Genomic DNA, 18,827 nt, shown 5'->3' on the forward strand with positions numbered 1-18,827 from the left:
AAATGTGTTCTTTAACCATATCATGTCCTTTTACAGATTGGGACAGCGCCACTGTTAGTAATGAATCTCTTTTGGACACAGTGTCTCGCTTTGTCCTTGCAGCACTGTTGAAGCACACTGGGTTACTTTCCCAGGCCACTGTTGACAGCCGGTAAGAAGTCTTGAACAATTCTACTTTTACTTTCATTGTGAGTGGCTAGTAAGTATCAAAACTGTACTAGGCACTGAAGATGTCAGTGGTTTAATACAGGAAAAATTCACTTTTTGATACCTAATGCCTGCTAATGATAGCGATTTACATTACAAAATTTCACCTCCTCTGCCTTCCCTCTCACCCTTTTGTGCAGATTGGGCCATGTTGGTAATGCAAATTAAATCAGCTGCAGCTTATAAGTACCTGTGTTTGCACATTGCTTTAGTCACATGTACCACAAAGTTTCACTGGTTTTATTGTAAAACACCCTAAAACTTTCTGCACACGAGTGCCAGTGTCCCTTCTTTGTTCTGCTGATGCATTGCATAAATGTTTTGAAGCAGCCTCTTAAAAAGGAATTAATTGCTAAAAGGACTGAACTTTCACGTCAGCCTTGGTTTCATGTTTGAAGGTGTTCATTTTTAGGCCTGCTTCTAGTTTAAGGAGAAGGAAAGGCACAATTACTGGGGGATGCCAAAATGTTAGGCACTCCCCAATGTTGTAATAGCTTACCTGGTACCCTGGGACGGTGCTCCTGTTTGCAGAAAACTGCACCGGCCAAGGGTACCTGCGAGTGAGCAATCCTCTTCCTTCTGTCTTCTTTCTTAGTGATCCTAGGGCCAACACACACGCAGTAGAGTGAAAAAGACCCCCCCCTTTTCCCCCAGTGATTGTACCTTTCCTTCTCTTTTAAGCTGGCCCTACTCCAGACCAAGTTGGCAGTTTGTTGGTCCATATATAGGGCCTTTCTGATAGGTTACACAACTGATATTTGGCTGAAAATGTCATTAATTGTTTCCTAGATATCAGCCTGAGAAGTCCCTGGCTGAGGTTTACCGCAATGTATACAAGGTACGGAGTCGTCTTCTGGCCTGCAAAAACATGGAGCTGATACAGACGTGTTCCTCATCTAGAGAAAGATGGGTATGTTCTTTAATATATGGCCAATAGTGTTTTTTTTTGGAGGGCAGTTGGGAGGGGGGTTATTTCTCGTTTAAGTTCTGTAATTCCTTACATTTTTTTTTTTACTAAGTTAAACCAATAACATAAATTGATAGAATATAACCTTTTTCTGTGAAGTTGATGGCGTACAATAATATAGCATCATGTTTTAAACAACTCAAAATTGTTCTGGGTACAAACTTTTAATATTGAAGCCAGTTTGAGTTATGCACCATGCCACTTGTATGTCTGGATATTCTGCTGTTTCTGCTGTGGCATATTTCCTTTAGCGGTTGCTTTGGTTTTACCAAGAGAAGCTTCCTCTAAACTGGATTGCTTTAGCCTAATACCACAAGGTTGTTTCTCTGCAGGCATAAAAAAGTAGGAGGAAAAACAACTCATCCCATTCTCTCTAGGGGTGATGGGATAATGCAAATAAAACCCAAGACTGCATGTTAAAATCATCACTTAAAAAGACAAATAGCCCCTCTGACTTAGACCTGATCCGAGGCATTGTTGCTCCCGAGGCATGCATACCCCAGTCCAACACTGTAAATAGATGCAACTAAATTTAAAATTTCACCTTTAAAAGGGTGTGGTTTGTTTAACTGTTTTTGTGCTTAACAAATTTTCATCTCCTGGGTGATTTTAAAGGAGAAGGAAAGGCTAATAAAGAGTTAATCTCAAGCTGCAGGCATACCTTCAGTTCTCTCAATAGTGCCCTTAAGTCTCCCCATATTTCTCCCGGTCAGATGATCAGAAGCCTCATAGGAAAAAAGACGCTGAGCTGTGTAAAGAAAGTTCCCATAATGCCTCACTCCTGCACCAAGAGCAAGACCGGTGTACATGATAAAGCTTACTTAGTTTTTACCTTTCCTTTTCCTTTAACTCCTTATTTAATTTTTGACTGATGTATTTTTTCTTCTGTGATGATAATTAATCAAGCATAAATCCACATTGATGGCTAAACAATCCTATTATTTATGTTTAATTGTTTTAGTAGCCTTTGTGTTTCAAATTACTGAAACATTACTTATGTGCAAAGCATGAGGTCCTAAGCATTCCAGATAATAGATCCCTGAAGGCCATGTCAAACCAGGTGTTTTCTCCTCTAGTGTATCTACGCCAAGAAAGAAAACACTGATCCTTTTCCTTCTGCCTTGACATAAGTGTGCACATGACCCATAAATGTACAGAATATATACAGTTAGCACTTACCTAACAGGTATCGGAGAATCAGGAGTCTGGAGATCTTGGCTCTCAAGAAAACTCATTCACCAGAACTATTGATGAGGAAGCTGAGATGGAAGAGCAGGCAGATCGGGATAGAGAAGAGGGCCACACTGAGCAGGAAGAAGAAGATGAAGAAAGAGAGCATGAAATCCTTACTGCAGGCAGTAAGTATAGGGTTTAATGTAAGCTATTCTCTACTACACAGTAATATGGATTTGAGAATTTCATCACTTCTGCTTCTGCTTCTTTCTATTGCATTGATTATTAATGCTTTGGTCAAGCCCTCATGGCCCTATTCTGCTCCCATGCCCATTGGTCAGGCCATGTCCTTTTCTCACACCGTAGGAGCCATTGGGAAGATTGTGGCCAGCTTTCTGTCAGACAATAGCTGGTTACATAGAGTATAGATATATAGATATAGATATATATAGATATATGGATATATATATATATATATATATATATATATATATATATATATAGATCAAACTCAACAGTAGAAAGCACTCACAGCTACAGCATCAATCAGGTCAGTGATTTATTTCAGCATACCATCTACGCGTTTCGATCACCACAGGATCGTCATCAGGATCCTGTGGTGATCGAAACGCGTAGATGGTATGCTGAAATAAATCACTGACCTGATTGATGCTGTAGCTGTGAGTGCTTTCTACTGTTGAGTTTGATGTATTATTTTTGTCAGCACCCAGCCTGTGCCCGATACTGGTGAGTGCCGATTCTTTGCAAGACTATATATAGATATAGATATAGATATAGATATATAGATATATATATGGGATTAATAAAGATTTTTTGTTCTTTTTTTAAAGTCCAGGGTGCAGTTGATTGTTTGTAGAGAGTGCTCCTTTTGTTTCTTTTTTTTTTTTTTTTTAAGATATATATATATATATATATATATATATATATATATATATATATATATATATATATAAATAATTTTATAAATTAAGTGCAGTGAAAATTTTCATTTACAGTGAGGACAGAGAGGTTTTGATGTTAATTTGAATTTGATGTGACTTGAATGACTTTTTAGACTCTCATAATACCTAAAACTACAGTAATATTAAGACCTGCAGTTAGTTTAGTATAGTTTTGTGTATTTACACCCCCCTTTTAAAATAAATAAATAAATAAATAAAAATTGGCACAGTGCGTGAAATATAAATAAAAACAGATTGCAATGATTTGCTTATCATTAAAAATAGTACAAAGACAACTTATAATAATGAAACTGAGAAATGTTATGTTTCTCTGAAAAATATATGCTCATTTTATATATCATTAAGCATTAATGGTTCCTCCCAAGATGTGCAAGGTACCCATGCCGTTTTCACTAATGCACCCTATACGATCACGAGAGCAGTGTCAGAAGATGTAGCCAAGCCCTCCCTGATGTTGGGCTGCCTGTTTGCGGATTTTCCTTTCAGTTTATGTGCTTCCTTCATCCTTGCAAATGAGGCCTGTTGGCTTTTCATCTGTGCACTGATAACAAGCTGCTTGTCCTTCTCCTTTTTTGCCCAGAGGAAGTGGCATCCATGATTTACAAAAAAGAATTTCAAATTTTGTTTTGTCAGACCAAAGCACACAATTCCATTTTCACTTCAGTCCAATTGGCTTTTTCTTTGCATGGTATAGCTTTGAATTGTATTTGTGGATGCAGCAACAAACTGTGTTCCCAGACAATGGTTTTCTGAAGTATTCTGCTCATGCAGGGATATCCGCTACAGAATTGTCTGTTGTTAAAGTGGTTCCTTCACCTTTAAGTTAACTGTTAGTATGTTATAGAATGTCCAAGTTCTACCAACTATGCAACTTTATTTATTTGAATAGTTTTTGAATTATTTGCCTTCCTCTTCTTTCTAGCTTTCAAATAGGGATCACTGACCCTGGCAGAGAATAATGATTGCTCTGTGAGGCTATAATTTTATTGTTATTGTTACCTTTTATTCCTTATCTCTCTATTCTGTCCCCCTCCTATTTCTATTCCAGTCTCTCATTCAAACCACTGGCTGGTTGTTAGCTTAAATAGGAACCTAGATACAGCTAAAATTTCAAACTTGAAGGCTGCTGAACAAAAAGCAAAATAACTGAAATACAATAAAGAATTAAGGGCAATGGCAAGATGTCTCAGAATATCAATGCCTATGTCATACTAAATGTTAAATTAAAGGTGAACTGCTCCTTTAATGCAGTGCTGCCAAGGACCTAAAGCTCATGGCTGTCCAATATTTTCTTTCTTTACACAACTTTTCCAGTCTTTTGTTGTCATCATTATGAAAATGAGAATGTATTTTTCAGAAAACCATACAGTTTCTCATTATATCTGCAATTCAATGTAGGTTTTAAATGGTTTGCAAATCATACCAGTCTTTATTTACATTTTACAGACTGTCCCATCTTTTTTGAAAACAGGGTTCTGTATTTTAAGTATACTGCTAGGTGTGTATAGTTTGGTATGTGTATGTATATTTACCTGTACAGACCTATCCGTACACTTGCATTTATAAGGGCCGTGACACACAGGGAGATTAGTCGCACCACAACAAATCTCCATTGTCGCGGCTGGCTAGAATGTAAATCGCCGGTGGGATGGCATATGCGGCGCTGCGATTTGCCGAGATTTCCTCTCAAGGCAACTTCTGCGACTTCTGCAAATCGCATCGCCGCATATGCCATCCCACCGGCGATTTACAGTTTAGCCAGTGGGATGGCATTCAGGGAGATTAGTCGCATGCAACAACAGAGATTTGTTGGAGCGCAACTAATCTCCCATGTGTCACGGCCCTAAAATGTGACTTATTGGTGACTTCATTTCTTTCATGTATTCAAAGAGTTAGTAGTCAGTGATTTTCTAAGTTAGTTTTATTCTTTACTCTTTCTTTACACTATATAAAATGTTCACACTGCATTATTTTCCATAAAGGCATCTACAGTTTGTGCTTATCTGCCTGCTGGGTAGGCCATGCCATCTGCTCTCAGCCTGGCTTTTGTAGGTTGTGTTCTGCTGCCACGGAAATATGAACAATTGCCCCCTTTTCTTCCCTTAAAGAAAACAGTGCTATTACTTTTACACTTGCACCCACAACTAACTTATTAGGGTAAACAAAAGGCAGTGACTAGCTGAACAGCACATTTGAAAGAGAAACACCTCTGCAGAATACTGTTTTTTTTCTTAATCTAAGAAGCTAACAAACTATTTTATAAGCAGTTTATGCCCACTTAATAAACTCTTTATTACCCATGTGAGAGGCTAATTAATAACACTTTATCACAAGATTGATTGATTTAAAATGACTAGCAATAAGCAAATCTGTTTCGAGATAATTAGCAAAATGTGGTAAAGTCAATGGGTGCAAAATACATTGCTGTCTATGGCAGTTTTTTTGCAGCAAAAATTTTTGTGCCAAAATGTTTATATTCGCCAATTGTGAAATGCATAATTTCACCATAAATCCAAAAAAAGCCCAAAATTTTGCTCATCACTAAAATTGACAGTATACTATTTAGTTCATATCATGGTAAACCAATGATATAGATATTATATTCCACTTAAGAAAATGATCTGTCCTTGTCTCACACTCTTGGATGCTTCTGCGCTGCAGGCCTAAGCTCCTCTCCTGTTCTCTTGTGTTGCACGTTACAGAAATATTTCAATGTTTCCTATCAGCCCGTGATGTGGCACGCAACCGAGAGAGAGACAGAATGAGCACGAGTTCAGCTGCTGATTCTGGGCCTGGGTTGCGGGCAGATGAACAACCCCAGCAACTGATCCAAGGAAGGAGGGACAGCAGACACCTGGCAGAAGGGCAGGACTTGTATACTGGAGCCTGTAACTCGGTGATCCACCGCTGTGCCCTCCTCCTTTTGGGGGTCAGTCCTGTTATTTATCATCTAGAAAATACAAGCGAGGATAGTCATGAACAGACAGTACCAGGATGTTCACAAGAAGGCACTGCAGCAATGACAAGGTATAACATTAAGTGTTTATAATTGCTGTGATGGGGGGGGAATCTAATGCCTTAAGCATTTTTAGAAATGAATGTAATTTTCTTTTAATAATGTTCTATTTTAAGGAGCGAGAGTCTTACAGCAGAGAGAAGATCAGTTCATGTGCACCCTAGCTACAGACTTATTAAATCCAGAAGTGAGTCTGATCTGTCCCAGCCTGAATCTGATGAGGAAGGATATTTACTAGTGAGTTACTCAAATTTTTTTTTTTTTTTTTTTTTTTTAATAGATATAATTGCTAAAGTTTATAATAGATTGCTAGAGTTAGACTGTTGCAGGTAGCCTAAACTGCTTCAAAAAGCTTCAGGTAAATAAACATGCAGGTTACTGTAAAATCAACTCTTTCTATGAAGAGAGCAGTGATGTTCTGAAAGAATTAGGAATTACTTTTCATTTTTGGGGGGTGGGGTTTAGGTTTTTAGTTTCGACAGAAAGTAAAATTATACTGTATTAAATTCAGGCTATCCTCTATTAATCCTTGTTTCTTTCATTGTTTGGGTATAGTGGAACACTAGAAACAAAGTTACAGTTTAACTTCCAAACTAGCATGCTGCCCAGGAAAAAGTTGATAATTCTAAAGAATTCAAGATTAAATTGCTAACTGCCTTACAGTACCACTATCTGCATAATACCAAAAGTTTATTTCTAGGTGAACTATGCATTTTAAGCAGAGATGTGGAAGGAAAACAGCATTCCACAAGTTTAACACAACCCTAACAGTGCATATAGACAGGAAATATAGTAATATATGGAGAGAAATACACATTTGGTGTATTTTTCAGTGTACAAAACCTACCATTTCTGTGAAAAGTTATTTGGTTTCTCAGTTGTTTTGTCCATAAATGTATATAATTCTTGCTTTAGTCTGTATAGTGAAGAATGCAGGTTCTGTCCATTCTCCTTAGACCCTTACACCTTAAAGATACAACATTGTACTGCATATTGGCATAAGCAAGTTTTAAGGCAATATATAGATTATTTAAGTCAGTGCTGTCCAACTTCTGTTGTACCGAGGGCCGGAATTTTTCCGACCTACGTGGTGGAGGGCCGATAATGGAAGCCAGTTTTGACCACTCCCCTTTTTGAAACCGCACCCAATTGAAACCACACCCATGTTATCACATGACCATACCCATATTAATGGTTGTAGTACAGCAAAAACCTGCCATACTCTGCCTGCCCTACCCTGCCTTTGTGTGTGCCATACTCTGCCTTCCCTACCCTGCCTGTGTGTGCCCTACTCTGCCTTCCCTACCCTGCCTGTGTGTGTCATACTCTGCCTGCCCTACCCTGCCTGCGTGCCATACTTTCACTGTGTGTGCCATTCTTGGCTGGTTTGTGCCATACTTGGCCTGTGTGTGCCATACTCTGCCTGCCCTACCCTGCCTGTGTGTGCCATACTCTGCCTTCCCTACCCTGCCTGTGTGTGCCATACTCTGCCTGCCCTACCCTGCCTGTGTGTGCCATACTCTGCCTTCCCTACCCTGCCTGTGTGTGCCATACTCTGTCTGCCCTACCCTGCCTGTGTGTGCCATACTCTGCCTTCCCTACCCTGCCTGTGTGTGCCATACTCTGCCTTCCCTACCCTGCCTGCGTGTGCCATACTTTCACTGTGTATGCCATTCTTGGCTGATTTGTGCCAAACTTGGCCTGTGTTTGCCATACTCTGCCTGCCGTACTCTGCCTGTGTGTGCCATACTCTGCCTTCCCTACCCTGCCTGTGTGTGCCATACTCTGCTTGCCCTATGCTGTATGGCACACACAGGCAGCCTACAGTGACACAATGCTGGCACTGCTCCTACAATCTGCACAATAACTATATGTTAAAAAAAACTTTTTAATTGCAGTATCACCTCAGTATATGTTCTTTTTGTAGTGTGCAGGGATTATTTGTGGGTTTCTACTGCTCCTGAGGTGTGAACAGGGGAACAATGTGAATGATTACAGCCTGAGCCTGAGGTGTGAACACTGCAGGGGGTGAACAATGCAGGGATTAAAAGGTGTGAACAACACAGGGGATTACATATTTAAACAATACAGAGGGATTACAGCCTGAATCTGAGGTGAGAACCATGCAGGGGGGGCAGTTAATCTCAGTACTGATACCATTTAAAGCTTACTCAAGAGTAAGCCATCAAAGCAGCCAGACAGGTGGGGGGCCACACAGAGGGGGGTCGAGGGCCGCATGCGGCCCGCGGGCCGCCAGTTGGACAGCACTGATTTAAGTAAAAGATACTTATGCACTGGATGGGGAACAGACCAGGGTTATCATGGAATAGTAAATGGAACCATCACCACCAAATCTGTTGCATGTGGTAAGAGGTGAAATTGGGTGGCAAATATGATTTTGACATTGTGATATATTTTCTCTATTTATCTTTGTTGTAAAAAAAAAAAAAAATGTTATGATGTTCTGTACTAATTACTGTAAACATAACCAACTTCTACTGGCTGATAAAAGACTAAAGCGTATATATAATGTCATTTTTTCTATATTTCACCCCCCTCCCCCCCATGGCACCCTATTTGTTTATCCGTTCAGAGCGCGAGGCAGAATACAGATTTTGATCTGACATCTCACAGAAAAAGAGGTAAAAACTATATATATTGTGTCTGTATTGTCTGAATAATGTAACTAAACCAGTCTTTTTGTCCAATGCTATGATTACCTATGTTGATTTCTTTGCTTTCACTGGGGCAATATTAGCATATTTTTATAAATCACAAAATAATGCAAGATGGAATCTTATATTTGATAATTGTATGCTTTTACAGGGATGTAGAAGAAACATACATTTCTCAGAGTGCCCTAGAGGTAGAGAATGTAACTTGGCTAGTTTAGACTTGAGCAGACAACGAAAGAGATGTATCTCTTTGTTCTGTAACAAGGATACCTCTTGCTGAATGGTGCACCCGTATGAATAGTAGGGATTAGGGAAAGGGGCAAAGGCAAAATACCGAATTCTAACATTAAAAAGAAGCAAAAAGAAGACAATTAAATATAAAACTACTTGGCAGAAGTACTTAAAATAGAATTTTCCATAAAATGAAAATTCCGGGTGTTGCACCCCCTTCTACAGCATCTTTATCTTACAAGATAAACCATAAATTTAAAGTAATAGTTTACCTTTAAGATTAGGTTTAGTACATTATAGAACCTTCTGTTTTAAGCAAATTTTCTATTGGTCTTCATTTTTTTATTTGTGTGAATCATTTGCCTTCCTCTAAACTGGTAGTCTACTGAACATAAAGGGAAATAGTTCAAAACACGAAATATGAACATATTTTGCTCAAAATATTTCCATATACTAAGGGGCCCATTTATCAAAGTCTGAATTTTGGACATTTAAAAGTAAAAAAAGAAAAAAAAAATTGGATTAAATCTGATAATTTCTGATGTGCATTAAAAACACGAAAATTTGGCATCGTGGTTGTACGAAAATATCATGGTACGATCCGAAAGTTCCGAAATTTTCTTATCTGAACGATCGTAGATGGTGCAACAAACTTTCGGACTCTGATCTTTCAGTGCATGATTTTGGAAGCCTCCCATAGGACTCAATGGCACTCTGCAGCTCTGACTTGGCCAAAGGAAAGTCACAATGCGGAAGGTTGAATGAATTCCTAAACTTTCATACTCGTTGCGGCAAATACAAATTTTTTGCAGAAATTGTTGCAAATTACAAAAAGACGCAGAAATTAACGCATAGTTCTAAAACTTTGACAAAATATGAATTTTTAGCATTCGGACTCAATCGTACTTTAATGAATAGGCCCCTTAAAGTAAATGCTGGTGCTGTTATTGGGTTAAAAAAAAAAACTTATCTTACTATACTTATCCTGGTTTAACATTTACTTACCAAATGCCATAATGATATTGTGTCGTAATGATAGAGCCTTAAGAGAGCACATTGCATAAAATATCCTTCCCTTCCCTGTCCTACTTTGCTTCTGTCAAATCTTTTGTTTTTCTCTTCTGGATTCTGGCATATAGTCTATTTGCCCCCAAAGGGCCTGCTGAGCCCCAGGAAAAAGAAGATCACCAAGCAAGTACTTAATGGCATGTTCCCCTTTTCTCATTGTCTCTATGCAGCTTCCTACCAGCTAGCTCTTGATTTCATCTTCATTCATTGTATGAGCTAACTGTGCTTTGGACTGCAAAAATGGGCATATTTTTCCATTCCCTCCATATGCACTTGAAACCTTTTGGTGCTTAACTGTTAAGCTTTCATTTTGATTTAGGAGAACATGAATGATTTCCTTCTGGAAAATAAATGGGGAGAACTATATATAATCATTAAAATTTTGCTGTGTTCTTTGCTTTTGCTAGCATGCATACAGCTTCTGACCATTTTCTTTCCAGAGGGATTTTTCTTTTTTGCCTGACATGCTGTACTGGCATTTTGCTCAGGTGAAATGGGCAGATCTGGCAAGAATTGCTGTAATTTTAAAATGTATTTTATCAAATGTAGTTTTGTCTTATATAGAGTGGGTTATAATTAAAAAAGAAAAAAATACCTGGATACATTCAACAGTTGTGAATCATAAAAGTTTGTTTCATTTGCATGCCATTTTCTTACAGGCTCACCAACAGATCCGCCTACTAGTGACTCATGGAGCCGTCTGAAGCATGCCAGGGAATGGCCCTCCAGTTCAGCATCTGTCTTTGATTCAGATGTGGAGTATGGCAAGAGCCTGAGTGTTCATACATTAGTTGATAATGTACTTAGCTTTGTAAGTGGAGATATAGGCAGCTCACCTGGCTTTAAAGAACCAGAAGAAGGAATGTCCAGTTCTCCTCAGGCCTGCATTGTTGCCATGGAACAACAGCAGCTCCGTGCAGAGGTATCCATAAGTAAAATAATACAATTAGAAAATTACTAGAGAAGCCTTCAGGTTATTTACATACTGTAGTTTTGTTGTAGAAGAAAAGTACTTATGAAATATAAAAAATTTGTGTTTGTCATAAAGGATGGAGAAAGCAGAATATTATTGAGCTTGGGTTTATAAAAAAGGAAGAACAACTTTAAATACAGGGCAATCCTAAATTTTAGAAGTCTACTGAAGAGTTAAAGACCAGTATAATACAGAATGAAGGAAATTTAAATGTGCCAGAGTGTCTAAGACTAGCTGTTCCAATGTGTTTGCTTACTGTATATGTGCTTTTTATCTGTAATAGAACTGAAATATCCGTTGTGTTCTGATAGTTACGACTTGAAGCTCTGCACCAGATTTTGGTGCTGTTGTCTGGGATGGAGGAGAAGGAGAACATGCAGTCTCTGGGCAATCGTCAGGCTCCTGCTCCTTTCCAGTCTTCGTCTCTGCTCACTTCTGTCAGGCTGCAGTTTTTAGCTGGCTGCTTTGGACTTGGTACTGTGGGTCACGTAGGTACCAAAGGAGACAGTGTTCACTTACATCACTATCAGGTAACTGATAGACAGTTCTGTTAGCACACTCTTTCTTTCTCTATTCTCTCTTTGAAAACTTTTTTTGTATTATATATTATCTGATGTTTGCCAGATTTCTCTCAAACTCTCAAGGTATAAATATCATTGTAAGGCATATATTCTTCAGCTTTTGGGAGATTTTTCTTGCTTGTTGTGTTTAAACAATAGAGGACCTAAGTCAAAAACAACTATTAACGAAGATGTTCATGCTTAAGGCTTGCTTTTCTTCAGCTGTGAGGTTGGGTTAAGGCTGTCTTTGAAAGTTCTTAGTAGTTTATTGCTGTTATATGGGCCATATATCTCTATCTTCTACTTAATTATAAATCAACTACTAAAATATGAAAATATTTGCTAAGGAGTAAAAAGACATTACACACCATTACATACCATTACATTTGTAAATGAAAATTGTTCTCTCTAATAATAACTTGAAATAAAAATAAATGTGGTTTTCGTCCTTATTGGGGCTTATTTGTAAAGATACTTCATCCTGGTTTTCTGGCAGGATGGAATCCGTGCATCAAAAAACAGTATCCAGAAGGAGATCCAGAAGGCAGTGCATAAAATCTATCAGCAACTTTCTGCCACTTTAGACAGAGCATTGCAGGCTAACAAACACCATGTGGGTAAGTAGCAGACCTGCCTTCCTGTGACTTTCTCCTCAAAGCATAGCTCAATTTCCATCTAAAATCAGTTTTGCACAATGTTTTTGTTTTTGTCTGTGTTTTGCTTCTTAAAATTAAGTATAGGACTCTAGCTTTTTTAATAGCAGTAAATGTGTCTGTAACCTTGTCATGTGCTAAGGGAATGCCTAACCAAAGTTTTGGCTTCCAAGGGGGGCTTCCATTGAAAATGTTCAACAACCACTACTGTAGACAAATAACTGTTCAATATGTACATGTATACTTTAACTAATACTGGTTCTAATCTTTTTCAGAAGCCCAACAACGCCTGCTGTTGGTTACAGTGTTTGCTCTCAGTGTCCGGTACCAGCCAGTGGATGTTTCACTTGCTATTTCTACTGGCCTTTTGAGTGTTCTATCCCAGCTTTGTGGCACAGATACTATGCTAGGGCAACCTCTACAACTGCTTCCCAAATCTGGAGTTTCTCAGCTTAGCACTGCACTTAAAGTAGCTAGTACCAGATTGCTCCAAATTCTCGCAATAACGACCGGGTGAGTGTTTGTAAATAAAGTCTTAACACAGTAAGGTGGAACTGCCGGACTACATAGTTACATAATTACATAGGGTTAAAAAATGACTAGGGTCCATCAAGTTCAACCCAGCACACACAAACCTATACTGACCTATCCCTACATTCATATACATAAACCTTATATACCAACATCAATACTAAAAATTGCAAAACTACATTTACTAGATGCCAAAAGCCATTGTAATAGTATGTGTAAAATGTTGTCCTTTTTTATTGTTCTCCACAACTCCACACTTTTAAAATATGTTAATGGCCAGCCTAATGAACTTATGAATACCCAGTTAATTAAATAATATCAATGTTTTTTTTTTGTGTAGGACATATGCAGATAAGCTGAGCCCAAAGGTGGTGCAGTCGCTACTGGATCTTCTTTGTAGCCAATTGAAGAACCTGCTTGCTCAAGCTGGGGTCACACTCATGTCCTCATGTAATGCTGAAGAGGAGGGAGACAGGAAAGCAGATTTAACAGGGGAAATTGATAGAAAAGATTTCAGAGGTATGTTTCATTCATTCATTTGCATTTGTAAATGCTAAGTAGGGTTCATGTATGGCCCAATTTTCTCTGGAGAATTCAGACAAATCCAGAAAGTACTCTTGAAGTTTTATTCCTTAATTTTTTTCCAGCTTCACTTAGAAAACAGCGCACTGCTGAACTTCATCTAGGAGACTTCTTAGTCTTTCTGCGCAGAGTCGTGTCATCTAAAGCCATCCAGTCAAAAATGGCATCTCCCAAGTGGACAGAGGTGCTACTGAACATCGCATCTCAGAAATGCAGTTCAGGTAATGGCTGTATTTTTTGACATCTGAATAGGATTAATGGTTATATTTACACAAATATAAGTGGTTCCACAGATTGCAGGTGAACTATGATTGGATTGTCTGCACTCACAAGACAATCCCCCCTCCCTCTCCTTGTTTCATTGTGAAATAATAGATGCTGGAACTTGAAGTTCTTCTGGTTTCCATAGTGAGTGGTGCATAGATTCCCTGGAAAGGAAATTTACAAGTCCCAGACTTCATCTCACAAGGTGAAGGGAGGGTTGCATTACACTGAACTCAAAGGGGATGTGGAACTGGTGTATGCAAGTGCAGACAAGACTATAAAATGTTTGTAAAACTGTGGAAGCAGGTTAAACAAACATTTATATTTTTTCTAGAAGTTCAGACAGTGTTTATGTATCAACATTAGCCCAACTGAATTACCTCATGTCAAAAACAGGGTGATATTGTCTCTTTAACCTTATTATATGTTTTTAGCTGCAATTACATGTACAAATAACTCTAAAACAATTACAGTATTTGATTACAGTATTAACTTTTGCTATCCAAACTTTCAACAACATTCCTAATCAGGGGATAATGCATGCTGATAGCTGTAGTTCTGGGCGCCCAAATTTAAGAAACAATGAATTTGTTTAAATGATTGGATCTTCATGTTGCAGGCTACACACCAGCAGATATTATTAGTCTTTAGGTTTCTGCATTTAAAATACTCTTATGAACCAAGTCTTAGGGTTGATATAGATTTTGCTTTGTTACAGGACTTCCTTTAGTGGGCAACTTGAGAACTAGACTCCTGGCACTGCATGTATTGGAGGCTGTGCTGCCTGCCTGTGAAGCTAATGTGGAGGATGATCAAATGGCCCAGGTACAGTGCAGTGTTGTTAATGCCAATGTCTCTGTACAGTGTCATTATTTCAATATCTAATGTATCAGAATATCAGATTTTTCTTTCTTTCCAAATTGTATGCAGTTGTTATCCCTTGTTTGTACTTTTTTATATTGTAAAATTGTACAGCACTGCATTTTCTAGTATGTCTTAATAAATAAATATATACATACATTTAGTCAGTGTTCGCACATTTACCAACAAACTGTCTGGCTAGGAAAAATGAATTCACTGGGGGTGCAAATATGTTTGACACCCCCCCTCTAAATCAGTGCTATGTTTATTCTCTGTGGAAAAATGCACCATGGGATTTTCCAAAGCACCGTGTCACCATCTTACCTTAACAGTTTCCAGATTTATGGGGTGGCCTATTCCTAGCAATTTTGCAACTGGTATTCATTATTTATACTCTATAGTTTTTGGGTTATTTGCCTTATCCTTCTTCTTCTACCCCTTTCCAGCAAGTTTTAAAAGAGGGGTCACTGACCCCAGCAGGCAAAAACTTTTGCTCTACAAGGCTACAATTTTATTGTTATTTTTACTTATTATTACTATTCAGTCCCTCTGTAATACTTATTCCAGTCCCCTATTCAAACTACTGCCTGGTTGCTATGGGAAATTAGACCCTAGCAACCAGATTGCTGGAAAAACCATTCTCAAAAGCTGCTGAACAAAAAGCTAAATAACTGAAAATCAATTAAAAATAAAAAAAAATAAGACCAATTGCAAATTGTCTCAATATCTACATCATACTAAAAGTTAATGTAAAGGTAAACTACCCCTTTAATCATACTGTGCATGTGCAAGACTAGTGCTTGTGCTGCTGCTGCTGCTCTAGAAATTCCCTGGACCAGTGCATTTTTTTTCTATATAAGGGGGCCAGCCTGGGAAATAAACTTAGCAACTGAATTTACTAGGGGTTTTACAACATTTTAGAAAAATCAATAAGATTTGGTAGTCAGCCAAATACAGATTGTTTGGAGCCCTAAATTATTATAATTGCAAATGGCCTGTCCAATAAAAATTTTTACCTCATAATTTATTTAATTAGATTCTATTTTGCATACACACTAATCGCCTCAGTAGACATTTTAAGGTTCCTCCTGCCACACTAGGCAGATATTTAGCCTGCAGATAAACGCAACCCCTACCTGCTTCAAAAATATCACTTATGTGCCTGCACCTGGAGCCATTGCCTCAGCCCAGTACAGACTCACACAGTGGATTTCAGGCCAAAACTGCTTGACTATGCAGTTATGCACTGAAATTTGCTCCATGTGCATGCTCTGGGCTTATGCTATGGCTCCGGGTGCATATACAGTAATATGTGTTTGAGCATAAGGGCAGATTCCCGGCCTGCATTTATCCACTGCCCGAGAATCCACCCCGTGTGACAGTAGCCTTAAGGCAAAGAGTACTATACATTACAGTATCTTGTTTTTCTATTGGCAAATTATATCTTACGGAAGAGTATAGTGAAAATACCTATTTTTCTTTGGTTTAATCCTAACACAAAACCATTATTTATTAATGTTTTTTCAGGTGGTGGAACGTTTATTTTCTCTTCTGTCAGACTGCATGTGGGATGCTCCCATTGCTCAAGCTAAGCACAGCATTCAGATAAGGGAGAAGGAGCAAGAGACCAAGCTAAATGTAAACCGCTCTTTTTCTTTTTTGCATGTGCAGGGAATTATCTAAAAGGAGCTCTGTCTGTTATTGTAGAAAATATGTATTACAATTTATTGTTATATTTGCAGAAAACTGGGGAAGTGGAAGAAGAGGAAGAGGATCTACCTATACAGGAAGTTTCCTTTGATCCTGAAAAAGTCCAGTGCTGTGTTGTGGAGAATGGACAGATCCTGACCCATGGGAGTGGTGGTAAAGGGTATGGATTGGCATCTACAGGGGTGACCTCAGGATGCTATCAGTGGAAGGTATTTTGAAACATACAATCGCATTGGGTTTTCAAAAGCTTTTTTTTAATAAATTGTTGTGTTATTATGTTTTCTTTATTAACAGTTCACCTGGATTTATATTAGCTGAAAATATGTTGTTTTAAACGTCTCACTAATTAGATACCTTTTATTTAAATTAGCTTTGTTGGAAAATGAGTTTTTTTTTTCTTTTGTAAATTTGCAGTTTTATATTGTGAAAGAAAATCGTGGTAATGAGGGAACATGTGTGGGTGTCTCTCGCTGGCCAGTACATGATTTTAACCATCGTACTACATCAGACATGTGGCTTTATAGAGCTTACAGTGGGAACCTTTATCACAATGGAGAACAGACACTGACACTTCCCAGCTTTACACAGGGAGATTTTATTACTTGTGTCTTAGACATGGAGGCACGGACAGTGTCCTTTGGCAAGAATGGAGAGGTAAGGCAAAATAATCACCACTCTGAAGATACCAGACAACCATTGGGTTTTAACCTACAGATAGTTTATATTATGTTAAGTGACCTATTAAAGAATCTCACCAAACTGGAATATATATCAGTAAATATTGCACATCCTTTCCCTCAAGCCACCATTTTATAATGGTCTGTGTACTCCCTTAGAGATCACACAACCAGAAATAATGCAGCTCTAACTGTAACAGGAAGAAGTGTGGGAGCAAAAGGCAGACCTCTGTACATTAATTGGCTGATGTGGCCTAGCATGTATGTGTGCCTTGGCTTGTTTGTGTGCACTGGGAATCCTATGATCCCAGGAGGCTGCCCTTAATTCTTAAAATGGCAATTTTCTATTGAGTACCCAATAGCACATACTATTAAAGTATATTTCTATGAAAGTGGTTTATTTGGATGAAGCAGGGTTTTACATATGAGCTTGTTTATACAATATATTTTTATACAGACCTACATTGTTTGGGGGGGTATAATTTTCCTTTAATATCTGAGCTACAGTGCCTTTTTGGGTACTCCTGAAATTGGAGGGGGTGTGTTTTTCTGTGGACAGTAGAAGAAAGTTGAATGTGTCTCTCAGCCAGCGCCAAAGAAACTTATCTGGATCTTCTGACTTTTGGGCAGCTACTAAAAAAAACACGTATAAACAAAACAACAACATGGTTTGCCATGAACATGAATAAGGGTACTGTATAATTATTACAAATGAAAAGCGAATCAGTAATAATTAAGAATTTTTCATTCATATAGAATTATTATTATTATTAACATTTATTTATAAAGCGCCAACATATTCCACAGTGCTGTGCACATGGCAGTTATGTAATTCAGGGCTTTATTGGATAATAGATGCCATACCTGTACTTGTTTTTGCTACATATTTTGGTCTCAGAGTCATTTTACTACCAGTAAAACTGAAGAGCTGCAAAAACACAGTAATGTGTAAAAATATACACACTTATGTGGAGTGTGAATGGAGGATTGGAGTGTGATTGTCATCTTTCAGCAATTTTGAGAATAAAAGGAGTTAAAGAGCCACATGGCAATGCATCTATGTCTTCTAAATGCATTATTTTACATCTCTGTTGCAGGAACCCAAACTGGCTTTTGAAGATGTGGATGCAGGTGAATTGTACCCATGTGTTATGTTTTACAGCAGCAATCCTGGAGAGAAGGTATTGTTGCAAGAGGCATAGGAATCCATAAACCGTTTAATCTCTGTTTACAGATGTCATTGAGGAATAAATATATAGTATGCTAAAATATGTCCTAAGAATATTTGCACATATACCAGGTTAGGCAGGCATAGGGGGGCGCATTGTGCATTATGGCAACCCTGTGTGCAGTTGCAGTAGGCAGAGTTTGTTATAATTTATCCATCTAAATTACATGTGGCCACCTTCCGAATGAGTTGACAACTTATCGGCCTGTGGATGGAGGCCGGCAGGACCTTCTGTCTGACTGTCCAATATGTGGCTGAAAATTGGTAGCAGATATCTATCAGGCAGGTTTGAAAATTCCATCGACCACATAAGCACATTGGCCTATTTAAAATACCTGCTCGATACTGGCAACCCATGTGTGAATTGCATTTAAGTCTGATCTTTTGCCTAGCAGTTTTTGAGCCTTTATTTGCTGCCCTGACCACTGGTCTTTCCTAGAAATGGTTTCTCTCTGATTGCACTTATTG

The 18,827-nt window shown here is 38.3% G+C and overlaps 1 protein-coding gene across 7 annotated transcripts in view; it reads left to right on the forward strand.

Moving 5' to 3' along the window:
* Nucleotides 1–18,827, forward strand: part of herc1 (HECT and RLD domain containing E3 ubiquitin protein ligase family member 1) — a 138,826-nt gene that overhangs the window by 60,018 nt on the left and 59,981 nt on the right. For 6 of the 7 annotated variants that reach the window (XM_018092387.2, XM_018092388.2, XM_004915969.4 and 3 more), the window contains 17 exons: nucleotides 37–151; nucleotides 997–1,117; nucleotides 2,361–2,532; nucleotides 6,033–6,357; nucleotides 6,463–6,583; nucleotides 8,940–8,988; nucleotides 10,980–11,242; nucleotides 11,605–11,823; nucleotides 12,350–12,470; nucleotides 12,782–13,019; nucleotides 13,378–13,556; nucleotides 13,685–13,840; nucleotides 14,602–14,708; nucleotides 16,272–16,382; nucleotides 16,487–16,663; nucleotides 16,869–17,108; nucleotides 18,229–18,312. In XM_018092387.2, coding sequence (XP_017947876.1) covers nucleotides 37–151; nucleotides 997–1,117; nucleotides 2,361–2,532; nucleotides 6,033–6,357; nucleotides 6,463–6,583; nucleotides 8,940–8,988; nucleotides 10,980–11,242; nucleotides 11,605–11,823; nucleotides 12,350–12,470; nucleotides 12,782–13,019; nucleotides 13,378–13,556; nucleotides 13,685–13,840; nucleotides 14,602–14,708; nucleotides 16,272–16,382; nucleotides 16,487–16,663; nucleotides 16,869–17,108; nucleotides 18,229–18,312 — 2,798 coding nt within the window. The remainder of the gene's footprint in view (nucleotides 1–36; nucleotides 152–996; nucleotides 1,118–2,360; nucleotides 2,533–6,032; nucleotides 6,358–6,462; nucleotides 6,584–8,939; nucleotides 8,989–10,979; nucleotides 11,243–11,604; nucleotides 11,824–12,349; nucleotides 12,471–12,781; nucleotides 13,020–13,377; nucleotides 13,557–13,684; nucleotides 13,841–14,601; nucleotides 14,709–16,271; nucleotides 16,383–16,486; nucleotides 16,664–16,868; nucleotides 17,109–18,228; nucleotides 18,313–18,827) is intronic. The other variant, XM_018092390.2, reaches the window with a different exon arrangement.

Source organism: Xenopus tropicalis, chromosome 3 (genome assembly GCF_000004195.4).
Source record: "Xenopus tropicalis strain Nigerian chromosome 3, UCB_Xtro_10.0, whole genome shotgun sequence".
Taxonomy (NCBI): domain Eukaryota; kingdom Metazoa; phylum Chordata; class Amphibia; order Anura; family Pipidae; genus Xenopus; species Xenopus tropicalis.